The sequence below is a fragment of the Perognathus longimembris genome, chromosome 13 (assembly GCF_023159225.1).
Source record: "Perognathus longimembris pacificus isolate PPM17 chromosome 13, ASM2315922v1, whole genome shotgun sequence".
In the NCBI taxonomy this organism is placed as follows: Eukaryota; Metazoa; Chordata; class Mammalia; order Rodentia; family Heteromyidae; genus Perognathus; species Perognathus longimembris.
Genome location: NC_063173.1, coordinates 36,095,267 through 36,109,034, shown reverse-complemented (window position 1 = coordinate 36,109,034; position 13,768 = coordinate 36,095,267). Strand labels below are relative to the sequence as shown.

The following is a 13,768-nucleotide window of genomic DNA, read 5'->3' as shown; positions in this document are numbered from 1 at the left end:
CTAGACCATATTCGCAGCCCCTCCTCTATTTCCAATTTGTAAGTGACTAAGTATTTGTAATGAATGGACATTAAATTTTGTTTTTTTTTCTGTATCAATTGAGTAATCATTAAAAAACTGGTTAATATTAATTACATGAGTTTATTTCCAAATGTTTATCTTGCATTCCTGGAATAACTTCCAACTGGATAAAATGTATTATTTTTACATATGGCTGGATTGGAGCTGGTAAATGCTTTGCTAAATATTTAGCAGTGATAAGCAACATAATTTATATTTTTGCTTTGTACTTTTTGTTTCTATTTTTGTACCAGAGGTGGTAGTTAGTATTGGACACCTCATGAACTGAGATGGAATATGTTTCTGCAGAATTGGCATTCTTCCTTTCCCTCCCCCTTATTTTCCTCCCCCCTTCCCTCCCCCTTCTCCCCTTCCTTCCTTCCTTCCTTCCTTCCTTCCTTCCTTCCTTCCTTCCTTCCTTCCTTCCTTCCTTCCTTCCTTCCTTCCTCCCTCCCTTCCTCCCTCCCTCCCTCCCTCCCTCCCTCCCTCCCTCCTCCCCTCCCTCCCTCCCTGCCTGCCTTCTATTTCTTTTCTCCCTTCCTCCTTCTGTCTCTTTCATTCTTATCTTTTTTCTTTCATCCTTGTCTTTCAAAGTCTTTCATTCTTTTTTTATTGGTTTATTTATTGTCAAAGTGATGTACAGAGGGGTTTCAGTTTCATATGTAAGGCAGTGAGTACATTTCTTATCATACTTGTTACCTCCTCCCTCATTTTTCTCCCACCTTCCTTCCTTCTCCCTTCCCCAGTTGTACAGTTAGTTGGTTTATAGCATATAGTTTCCTAAGTATTGCTGTTGCATTGGTTTACCTTTTACCCCTGTCTCTCCATTTTGGTGTTCCCCTTCCCTTCCCTACTTCCAATAAATGTATATACGACACCCAAGGTACCAAAATCAGTTACAGTGACACCAGGGGTAAAACCATGGGGAAGAAAGACAAAAGAAAACGGCATAATTTCACATGGTACGTTGAACATAACAACAACAGTGATAAACCACTTATTTCCATAACTTGGAATTCATTTTGCTTAGCCTCATCTTATGTGTTCATATGCACATAGCTGTTGAGCTATTGTGATCCTCTGCTAGGACTGTCCTAGACATGTACTAATTATTACCAATGAGGGAAACCATAGAATCTATTTTTTTTGGGTCTGCCTCACTTCACTTAGTATGATTTTTTTCCAAGTCTTTCCATTTCCTTATGAATGGGGCAGTGTCATTCTTTCTGATGGCAGCTTAGAATTCCATTGTGTATATGTACCGCATTTTCTTGATCCATTCATCTACTGAGGGGCATCTGGGTTGGTTCCATATTTTAGCTATGGAAAATTGTGCTGTGATGAACATAGTTGTGCTGTTGGCTTTAGTGTGGTCTTGCTTATAATCTTTTGGATAGATGCCCCAAAGCATCTGGCCCATAGGGGAGTTCTATGTTTAGCCTTTTGAGGAACCTCCATACTACTTTCCAGAGTGGTTGAACAAGTTTCCATTAGATCTTTATATATCACTGTCTTTCATTCTTATCTTTTTCTTGTGCTGGTCCTGAGCTTGAACTTAGCCTAAGTGCTGTCCCTGAGCTTATTTGCTCAAGGCTAACACTTTACCACTAGAGCCACAGCTCCACTTCCAGCTTTTTAGTTGTTAGTTGGAGATAAGGGTCTCATGGACTTTCCTGCCTACACTGGCTTCACACTGTAATCCTCACTCAAATTGCCTCATGAGTAGCTAGGATCATAGGCATGAGCCATTGGCACCCAGCTTACCTCTACTTTTATCAGCAAAATATAATCAAATGTTATTTATTTTAAAAGTCTTGATCTACATTAAAACTGCCTTTTCCATTTTACACTAGAATGTTCCAGAAATAAATAATGAAAGCAGTGATGTATTAACTGAAAAGTCAGAAAGCATCGTGTTACAGAAATACAAATCTGGGCCTGAGATAAGCGAAGAAAATACTAAAAGTTTTTGTTCAAATACTGAATACAGAGAAGAAGGGGAAAAGACAGACCATTCACCAGTAGAAGAAACCATTATAGAAGGTAACTTTAAACTTAAACATATTCTAACTTGTATTTTTGAGATTATTTTCCCCATAAATAAAGGATCAGCAAAGTACCATGCTGGGCTCTCAGTGCAATTAGGGGGATAGCCATTTAAGACTGTGTAGTATAGTTGAAGAAACTTCATTTTATGTCAACAAAGCAACCATCAACTAAGATCAATGTCAATAAAAATGTTAATAAAAATGTTAATAAAAAGCTAGATTTCTGCATTGCTTACCTCTTATTCCTTGTATTTTTGCTTTCACTTTTTGCATTTTGTGTGTGTGTGTGTGTGTGTGTGTGTGTGTGTGTGTGTGTGTGTGTGTGTGTTGTTGTTGTTGGGAATGTTCTAAATCAGCAGTGCCTTCTGGTAAGAGTACAGCACTTTCTTAATTCAAATGATCCTTCTAGCCAGTGATGACAAAGACGTGTTTAAATATGCTACATCAAGGTGTTCAATCCTAGGCTGAAGAACCAGCCACTTGGTGGGGATGTTGTAGAAAGAATGGCTGGACAAAAAAGTCCTTCAAGATGAATTTGTATTCTACATCATGTTAACTATACTTAAGATTTGACATATATAGTTTGAACATAAATAAATAAAACTAATAGTATGTATCTACAAATATGTACCACAGAATTTGAAAATATTTAGAGCATAATAAATGAAAAAGTAATGATTTTTAGATCTGAAGCTAGCAACTTCTGAATATTGTTAGACCTGGGTTGTTACAGAAATTAGAATGTAGCCTGTTAGAATAGTTATTTTAATTAAAGAATTCCAGTATTCAGGTAAAATGTATGACATTATATTTGTGCAATAATTGGCCATAAGATATTTAAGGTTAAATGTTTTTACAAAACTAGGTAATACATATGTGTGTGAAGGTAAAATTTAGTCTACAATATAAAATATTACTGTGTTCTATTTGTGACAGACTGATTTTTGAAAAGAGCTTCAAGAATGAAATTAGTATGACTGTGTCATCTCAGGGTAGAAATCAAAGTGAAATCTCTCTAAGCAAAACTTTCTGCCTAGACAAAGTTGTAATTAGGCAAGAACAAGCTTTGAATATTACCGAAGGTAGAAAATCAGTTACCACAGAAATAAAAAACAAGGTAGGTTTGGAAAAAGACAATGGACATACAAATTTTAAATTACCTGGGGATCCCTTTTCAGCAGTGGATATGCCAGTAGAAACAGAAAAGATATACTCACAAAGAACAGAGTATTAGGTCTTCAGCATACAGATATAGGTGTAGATCTGGATATGGAAAATAAGAGATTCAGTTAACAGTATTTTTGATAGTATGGTTCAGTAAAAAAATGATAATAAAGATGTTTCTGAGAATGAACCTTGCAAACAATTCATAATGCTTCTAGGGATTCAAGAAAATGTTATGGAGAAGGAAATTGCAAATAGAGACCAAAACAAAACAGAACTAGATTCATCTCTAGATGTAAAAATGAGTTCTCAGTGTGAGTATAGCTTAAAAGATTCAGATAAAGGTTGATTAGATGTTTAACTGTGTAAAAGAAATCAAATGCAACTGTTAAATTTAAAAAGTGAATGCAGCACACTACTTTTTAAACAAACCTCAAATTTCCACCAAGTGTATCACAAGATTGAAGAGAAAACTGACCAGACTATTCCTTGTAATACAACAATCAACTGCTCCATTTCATCTGCTCCTTTTGCTAATTTGAAAGTGCTTAAAACTTGAGAAGACAGTATTATTCCCAAGTTGGTGAAAACCAAATCAAGCCCTGAAGAAGGAACTGTATGGAAAATTGTGAATAATATGCAAAACAGTCAATTTGGGATATGTGGAAAACAATTCCCATCTTCAGATTAACCATGAGAACAAAGGTTTGGAAACTTCTGTTTATGTGAAAACATCCACAGAAATACAGTTTTCTAATGAAAGGCAGGTTGATGAAAATCAGATAACTGAAACTACAAAAAAGAGTCCCTTTTTTGTCACTGTTAACATAAGACAGCATACATTATTAAAGAATACAGAGAAAACAGTCATTAAATGACATCATTTTAGAAAAAATGTACAATGAAGGTCAGCTGGAAGAATCACAGTCATTTCACATAAAACCATCTGAAGATTTAGTAAACGGACAAGTAAGGTCAGCCTTTGATTTTTCTACTTTAGATAAACAAACCGAGAAAGCTCCAGTACACATGAATTTAGACGCTGGTCCTTGGTCAAAAGCAAATCAAAATGAAAGTCAAATAGTGAGTACTTCAACCTGTAGTATTCCTTTGTTGCTGAAGGAGAGACCAGTAGGTCCATCAGAAAACAAAATGATAATTTCAGTGACTCCTTATAAAAATGTTGGTATGGAGGATGGCACAAAGGATAATGAGCCAGGTAAGAAAACCAAGGTATATCTTAATTCTTAACATTTGTTGTACTACTTCTTATTCTTGACAAAAGCTTTCCAGATAGACTGTTTAAAATGAAAATGTTTATTTTTGCCTAAGCCTAATGTATTACATTTATGTAATACATTATGTAAAAGTTGGAAAGATTTAGACTAATGTGGATTTTTTTAACCTGAATCTAGTATTTAACCTAAATCCAGTATTATCGATGTGTACACTCACAGGAATTTTTAAGTGTTTTTTTTTTGTTGTTGTTGTTTGTTTCCATCATCAAGGCATAACCAAAAGAGCAGATCTAGGAAATTAATTTTAAACTATGATTGGTTACTTAATGACCTAATTTTGAATCTTTTTTTACTTTTTAGAGGAAATGAATTGGAGGAGTTGGTTAAAGTTCCTGACAGTGTGCATGTTTATTCCTTTCCTGTCTATCCTCTCAGAGTACTTAACAACATTTATATTTATTTCTTTTGTTTTGGTATCAATCTTGGGGCTTGAACTCAAGGCCTGGGCGCTATCCCTGAGCTCTTAGGCTCAAGGCCTAGGACTCTACCACTTGAACCACAGCTCCACTTTGTCATTTTGGTAGATAATGAGAGATAGGCATATCATGGACTTTCCTTCCTGGCTGGCTTTGGACCACCATCCTCCTGAGTAGGATTAAGGCGTGAGCCACTTGAAGTTGGCTTTAAGCTAGTTGTCATTTTTCTTCCCTAGTTTTCTTTTTCTGCAGTTTTTCTACTTGTTTCTATTCTTTTGCCAGCACCACAAATTCAGCTTGTTCTTGTTTTATAATAGTGGAACAGAAAAAAACTGTATATTATTGATATCTGCTACTTTCTGAAACATTATATTGAATCCCTGAATAACTATGTACCTATATCAATACATTCAAATGTTAAATACCTTAAAAGGAGAGAGGGGCTCTATTTAACAATGCACTTAGACCTGTTAAGGACATGCAGTAAAATATGGGAAAACTTTGTATGGTCTTCTATAGGCTTTTAAAAAGAAAATTAAGAAAAAATTTTTAAAGAATATTTGGAGATTAAAATGAGGCAAGCATGCTGTGTTTATTAGCACCAATAAAAGAAAATGCTGCAATATTAACTTAATTTCTCCAACTACAGTCTTTAATGTATAAGGATTATATATTAATGTATAGAGATTAAAATATACAAAATAACATTTTGTAGTATTATGATAATTTGTAACAAAAAGTTGTTTTATTTTTTGCTGGTCCTAGGGCTTGAACTCAGGGCCTGGGCACTGTCCCTAAGCCTCATTGTGTTCAAGGCACCCTAGCACTTGAGCCACAGGGCCACTTCCAGCTTTTTTTGAGTAGTTTATTGGAGATAAGAGTCTCACTGACTTTCCTGCCAGGGTTGGCTTCGAACCACGATCCTCAGATCTCAGCCTCCTGAGTAGCTAGAATTACGGGCATGAGCCTCTTGTGCCTGGCAAAACGTTATTTTAGATTGTATTATTTGGTCAGTTGTGGGGCTTGAACTCAAGGCCTAGGCACTATCCTTGAGCTCTTCAGCTCAAGTGGTTAATTGGGGAGGAGAGTCTCACAGACTTTCCTGCCCTGCCTGCCTGCCTTTGAATCGAGATCTTCAGATCTCAGCCTCCTGAGTAGCTAGGATTACAAGCGTGAGCCACTGGTGCCCAGCAGATTGTATTAATTTTGAGTTAAATGCTGCCTTAGGAGCTGGCCTCATTTATATATAAATATAAAATTTCCCAGTGCCATTTCAGTGTTACAAGGAATTGAATTGGAACAGTTATTATGCATAGTATGTCTTTAACCTTTATAGGTATGTTTCTTTAGATCAATTTTATTTATTGAAGCTCAGTGAACTTTTTAAATTTATTTTTAATCCATGTAGTTAGTATTTTTAGTGCTACTCATTTCTTTTGGCACATGCCACTGGATTGATTGCATAGTTTACTTGGTATTACCTTCCTTCTCCTGAAGAACTCCATTTTGTATCTCTTGTATTGCAAGTCTGTCCTGTTAAATGTATTGTATCTTCCCCACCCCCACCCCGTTAACTGCTTCCTCTGCATTTATGGATTTATTTTTCTAGCTGTTTTCAACATTTTTAAATTTTAATTTTATTGTTGAGGCGATGTACAGATGGGTTACAGTTACATAGTAAGGTAGCGAGTACATTTCTTGTCAGACTTGTTTCTCTCTCCCTCATTTTTCTCCAACCTTCCCTCTTCCTCATGTCCCCCTCAGTTGTATAGTTAGTTTACAGCCTATTGTCTTGTAAGTATTGCTGTTACATTGATTTGCCCTTTGTCCTTTGTCTCACCATTCTGATGTTCCCCTTTCCTATCCTAATTCAGATAAACATACATACAATAGCCAGGGTACCAAAAATCAATTATAGTGACAACAGGCGCTAAATATACCATAGGGAAGAAAAATGCCAGAAAAAAATAATTTCACATAGTGCATTAAAAATATCAATGAACCTTTTGTTCACCTTTCTAAAGTCTTTGTGGACTTATTGTAGTGGCAGTTTTTTCTTTTTGGCCAGTCCTGGGGCTTGGACTCAGGGCCTGAGCACTGTCCCTGGCTTATTTTTGCTCAAGGCTAGCTACTCTGCCACTTGAGCCACAGTGCCACTTCTGGCCACTTTCTGTATATGTGGTGCTGGGGAATTGAACCCAGGGCCTCATATATACGAGGCAAGCACTCTTGCCACCAGGCCATATCCTCAGCCCCAAAGTGGCAGTTTTTTTCAAATAGGGCTTATAAACCTTGTTTAGTTCATTGTCTTTCTCAATATTCTGTATTGGTAAAATGGTCATTACAGAGTTGTTTACATGTGTAGTACAGTAAATGGGAATAAAAGTATCAATTATCTGAGCGATTTCAGAAGCCATGTATATCATTTCACTCTTTTTAATGTGAAATTATAGTGATCAGCAGGTTTTAAATTCAAGTATAAAAAAAGTACTTTCTAAATACGAGAGTATGGGATCAGAAACTTCATTTACTAAAGTGAGTGTCTAGAGAACAAAATTCAGTTGTTGCCATTTCCTCTTTGTCAATCAGATACTATGACCAGAGTTGCTGACACTTTGACTAACTGGAGTAACCATCCAGATCCCAAGGGGGAGCCTGGTGAAGAGAGGAATGCAGTTGCAAAGACTTTTTATGATTCTTCTTTTCCCACAGCACATGTAAGTCAATTAAAAATATTGCTGAGCAGACCTTCATGAGCTAATTCTATAGATATGTGTAGAACTGTATGCATCTGGATGCTTTAAGACCTAACTGATCTCCAAAATAATATCAAGAGGGCAACATGGCACCATTTTTCACAGTTAAGGTTGATAGAAAACAGCAGGGGAAAGTCACAGTGTATAAATCAAACAGATAGAATCCAGCTTGTTTTGGAAGGGACAGTATGAGAGCATCCTATTATTTACTTGTACATTTTAGTCACATCTGTTTACAGATAGTGCCATTCTGTACATACAAAAATTTTTATTAACAAAGATGCCTAAAAATAAGCTAGTCAAGCTTAGTTTTTGTTATGCCTAGTTCAATTTGTATTATTTTTGGAAACTGAGAAATTTGAATTAGAAGTGTATGATAGGATAAACTAATTATAATGTGACATGATCTATCCTAAGTAGGGATGTATTAAGCGGAATATTTGCAGAGGTCACATGACTCCTGGGAGAGCCTTTGTCATAAGAAAAGCAGTAACTATAGTTGACAGGTTATTTGGCTAAATGTATAAGTTTTATTATCATCTGGTGCAGAATGTAAGCAAGAAAAAGTTTATAGCTCAAAGTTTTCCTAAAAGAAGAGTATGGGCAGTAACTGATGGAAGGTGATCTCAAACATTAGAAATGATTATATTTTAGAGGTACAACTTTTTCTTTAACACAGGATAATAATATCAACACATACTTAGCAAATAACAGCTTTTTAAGAATGTATTTTCCCTTTTTGGATTGGAGAAATCTCAAAATAAGAAATCAAGCAAAAAATCAAGACTGCTCTGTCCTTTTCACATTTTCATAACCAGACTCAGTAACAAGTTATGTTTAAGTACGGACTCAGGGTACCTAGAGTTGTAAATTCAGCCTCAATAAACCTACAATTTGGCTTGGCCAGCTGGGTAAATTAGAGAATCAAGGAGAAAACTTGAGATCATCAGAGCTAGACACCCTGTACATCTAAGTACACAATGGAAGTTAAAATGTCTAGAAAGCCCATTTTTTAAAAAAATAACTAACCTAATAGGGAAGTTCTGTGTCTAACGCATGATGTTCTTAACTGCAATTAATGTTTCCGAGAATTTACCCTTACACTACTTATAACATCAAATATTCCCACATCCTGTAAGGTAAATAACTTTTTCTACTTAACCCAAGATGTTATTTAGAGCTGATCTACAGCACACCCAGGCTTGATGGTTGGGTCCGAGTCAGATGTTACTGAATTTTTCTCAACTGTCATAGATAACATTTCATTAAAAAAAACAACACTGCTACGTATAAAACAAACACTGGCTGGCTGAAGTGCTTTCTAAGAACTCATATTACTGTTTGTCAAGCACAATACTAAACATTATTATTCTAGGTTAAGCTTAAGTCACCAATATAATGTAGCCAAGTCCAGAAGTAAGATCTTATAGAAGTAAAACCTGATTACAGCAAAGTCACACTCATTTGTTCATATACCTTTTTTGTGTGTGGGTTTTTTTTTTTTTTTTTTTTGCACTGTGGTGATAGAACTGAGCTGTAAGGCATTTTGGCCTACAGTGCCCCTGGTCTTTTGTGTGAGTGGGCAGTACTGGCACTTTTGGCCTTTTACTTGCTAGGGAGGCACTCAAAAGTTACTTGAACAACAACACTCCCAGCCCTTTCTTCTTCTTTTTTTTTTTTTTTAAAGACAGGGATTAAGCTTCTTGTCCAGGGTAAGTCTCCTGCCTCTGCTACTAGTATAGCTGGGATTATAGTTTTGAATCACCAGTATAGTTTGTTGAGATGGGCTTGTTACCTGAGCTGGCCTCAAAACATGATCCTCTAGTTTTAGAGTAGCTAGTATTACAAGTGTTAACCACCACACCTGGCCTTATTATTTACATAAAATTTGCAGTCTCCCCTCCTCCCTTCCTCCCCCCCCCCCCCCAATCCTAGGGCTTGGATTTAGGGCCTGAGCTCTGTTCCTGGCTTCTTTTTGCCCAAAGCTAGCACTCTACCACTTGAGCCACAGCACCACTTCTGGCTTTTTCTGTGTATGTGGTGCTGAGGAATAGAACCCAGGGCTTCAAGCATGCTAGGGGAGCACTCTACCACCAAGCCACATTCCCAGCCCTACAGAGCTATTCATAGACAAGTAAAAAAATTTTTTTCCAGCCAGAAAGGGAGTAAGTTCCTTTTACCATATACATTCTGTATTCTGTAAAACTCAGTGTATATACTAGGTGCCAATCCACTTTCTCTCTGAGATCCCAACCACTTCTTGGGTCTTGTTGGTAGCCTGCTGCAGTCTTTTTTTTTAATTTATTTTTTTGCCAGTCCTGGGCCTTGGACTCAGGGCCTGAGCACTGTCCCTGGCTTCTTCCCGCTCAAGGCTAGCACTCTGCCACTTGAGCCACAGCGCCGCTTCTGGCCGTTTTCTGTATATGTGGTGCTGGGGAATCGAACCTAGGGCCTCGTGTATCCGAGGCAGGCACTCTTGCCACTAGGCCATATCCCCAGCCCCACCTGCTGCAGTCTTGATTATATTCAGGAATGAAAATGCAGAGGGCATAAAGTAAGTAAATCTATTCAATTCATACATTTAATCCCAAGCAGAAATAATGGAATAGTATTAATGCTGTAAGAAATGTCAGGTAGGAAGAAGTAGGAAATGGTGAATTTCTGAAGAAATAGAGAAAGGGAAAGACAAAGAACATGACATCTCTGGCAACAGCTGGAACTAAACTTATTGCAGTAGGCTATAGGAACATCAGTTATGATGTGGGACAATTTCATTAGGTAAATCAATTCTTTTTAAAATTTTTATTGTGAAGGTGATGTACAGTAGGGTAACAATTTCAGATGTAAGGTAGTGAGTACATTTCTTATTATACTTGTTAACTCCTAATTTTTCTTCCACCTTCCCTAATCTTAATCTACATTCTACCTTTTTTTTTTTTTTAAAGTTTTTTTTTGTGCCAGTCCTGGGCCTGAGCACTGTTCCTGGCTTCTCTTTGCTCAAGGCTAGCACTCTACCACTTGAACCACAGCACCACTTGTGGCTGTTTTCTATATATGTGGTGCTGAGGAATCAAACCTAGGGCTTCATGTATACAAGGCAACCACTCTTGCCACTAAGCCATATTCCCAGCCCCTCTACCTAGTTTCTTTGAAGCGAATCTCTGCTCCAACCCTTTCACTCTGTGGGTTGTCAGGGAAAAGGCAGAAACTAAAACATATAGGTAATATATTCTTCCTCTTCATCAGAAGATAAAAAATAGGATCAATAAAATGTAAAGATTGAGTTATTTTGCTTCAAAGTTGGTTTTATATTTGACCTTTCTCTCATCTATTCTCACTACTATGTGGATCCCTTAGAATCCATTTTGGTTCTGAGTTAAATAGGGTTGGTTGAATATTTAGGCCAGAATTACCAGAAATTCATGCATTTATATGTATTTTTACTCTATACCAGTTATCTCTTTAATAGTAGTAGTAACATCTAGGAGCTAAAATAACCTGAAAAATAAGGCTCATAAATGCTGACTAGGACATGCCAGGTCTCTTGGTGGTGACATTTTTTATGAACATGGTTATCATCTCAACCAGTATTTGTATAATTTTTCGGGAGTTAACTATAGCAATACCAAAAGATTGACCTTTAGGAACTGCAGTTAATTATAAACCATTTATTCATTCATGCTAGTCCTGAGGCTTGAACTCAAGGCTTAGATGCTGTCCCTAAGTTTTGTGCCAAAGGCTGGCAATCTTGCCATTTGAGCCACAGTTCTGGCTTTTTGCTGGTTTAATGGACATTCCTGCCCAGGCTGGCTTTGAACTATGACTCTCACATACTGAGTCATGAGGATTACAGGTATGAGCCACCCGTGCCCCCAGTAGATCCTAAACATTTAAAAACAAATTTATTACTCTGCACTTTCACAGTAAAAATTAAAATGTTGCTGTCATTTTCACTAAACTGGTAACATTTTAACATAAGTAAGGCACATTCAAAGACCTTCACAAGAATTTATGGACAAAGTGATCATTTTCTTAAAATTAAGGTATTCACCAGTATATTAAATTATAGGACATATGATTGAGTCCTTCTAACAGAGTTTAAGAACAGAAGAATATGCTAAAATGGTTTAGTACTGCAATTTAAGGCTTATCAAAATATTTTTAAAAGACCAGAAGTTGATATCTATAATTTTAGCTATTCAGGAAGCTGAATTCTTAAGGATTGAGATTCAAAACCAGGCCAGACAAACTGTCTAGACTCTTATTTCCAATAGACCAGCAAAAAGCCAGAACTGGAGTCATGACTCCTGTGGTAGACCATCAGCTGTGAGAGCTTGAGGACTCAAGTTCAAGCCCTAGTACTGATGCACATGCAAACACTTTAGTCCAGAAGATGTCCAAAATGTTGAATGGTTGGGCTCTTTAATGTGATTCTTATCCTGTTCTGCCTTCTTCTAAAACACACGTATAATCCTCTTATACATAAAACACAGTAACTTATCTAAAAGGAATTCAACATTCCTGTTGCAAAGATGAATACACTTAATCTGGGACTCTCATCAGATTTTCACAGGAAATTACATGGCTTATTTACTTTTTTCTTCAGTACTGGGGTTTCAGGGCCTCCACGTTACTAGTTTGAATGCTCTACAGATGCCGAGGCACACCACCAGACCCTAAATCTCTTTTTGATTGGATAAACTGGAAAACAACTTCAACATTCAATAAATGTAATTAAATCATTACACATCTATACAAGGGATTATTTCTTTTTTTTTTTTTTTTTTGCAGTCAAGGACAGTTGCTTATGAAAAGTCTTAAAGACCTATCAAACTAGTCACAGGAAAAGGCAAGATAGGAAGTTCTACAGAAAGATAAAAAAGGGGTTGAGGGGGTGGAGACTTACACCAAATGGCAAAATATTGAGACATCTCTCTGGGTAGTGAATTACTAAATTTTTAGTTTCTTTACATAGGTTTTTCTATTTTTAAGTTTCCAACAAGAACTTTACTATTAGGAAAAAAGCCTACACTGAAGTTATTTTTGAGAAACATGGTATTTGTAAGTAGCACTTGACACAGTGTCTTGGAAGCATGCCAACCTCTAAATACCTCATTGCATCTTCCTGTTTCTTCAACAATGGAGCTCAGAAGCATGAGAGGAAACATGAACAAGGAGTTTTTATAGTTTACTTCCGTTTGAATGTTCAGGTTTCTACCAGCTTTGATAGAAGACACAAAAATAGACATGTTTGGGAAAGGTGTAAAAAACAAAACTGGGTTTTTACCTGTAGAGTTTTAAATTTCTTTCACTGTAAACTCAATACTTTTAGAAACGTGATATTCCTGGAATTTGAAGAGCTCTCACATAAAACATATTCACATTGCACGGGATTTTGTGTGCGCTAAAACTACTAACTAATGTCATTGTTCATCAGCTCTAAAGATGTTAGCAGTATTTAATACTGACAATTTTAGAGGCTTACTGATTTTCTTCAAAGACATTTGTATAATAACTTCTAAGGCAAAATAAATTCCATCTTTCTTAGGTAAAAGGAAAGACTCTGATTTCACCTGTGCTACAAAGCCATTTTCAAGCAATCAAGGCTAAAGCTACTCTTGATCTGGCTGCCTTTTCTGATGATGATGATTGGCAGGGTCATGTTACAAATCAACTAACTGAAACTGTGAAGTTCCTAAACACAGAAAATGATGACCAACCTAAAAAAAGAAAAGCAGAAGAGATGTTGGAAAAAACAGACTAACCAATGTCAATTAAATGCATTCACTGGTGAAATGTTATGTCAAACACTGACATCATTTTTATTAGAGTAAAAGACTACATATAAAGTTGATTCTGCAAATATATTATTAAAGGTCTTTTCTAGATTGAGTTAGCTGTTGGTATCCTTTAAGTTTTTGTCTTCCCTTCTGCATGTAATTCTTTCAAAGTATTATTCCTTCAGTGTCCTTCCTTACAGAATTCATGTACTGTCTAAGGCAAAGTAATATAATCTACATCTTTCT

At 36.4% G+C, this 13,768-nt stretch overlaps 1 protein-coding gene across 1 annotated transcript in view; it reads left to right on the top strand.

Annotated features, from left to right (window-relative positions):
• Ccdc73 (coiled-coil domain containing 73) overlaps positions 1–13,737 on the top strand; it is a 101,043-nt gene extending 87,306 nt beyond the window's left edge. Inside the window, 9 exon segments of the mRNA XM_048359963.1 lie at positions 1,914–2,103; positions 2,533–2,536; positions 3,045–3,334; positions 3,337–3,391; positions 3,393–3,926; positions 3,928–4,137; positions 4,139–4,491; positions 7,576–7,703; positions 13,291–13,737. Coding sequence (XP_048215920.1) covers positions 1,914–2,103; positions 2,533–2,536; positions 3,045–3,334; positions 3,337–3,391; positions 3,393–3,926; positions 3,928–4,137; positions 4,139–4,491; positions 7,576–7,703; positions 13,291–13,506 — 1,980 coding nt within the window. The 3' untranslated portion in view covers positions 13,507–13,737.
• Positions 13,738–13,768: the final 31 nt, after the last annotated feature.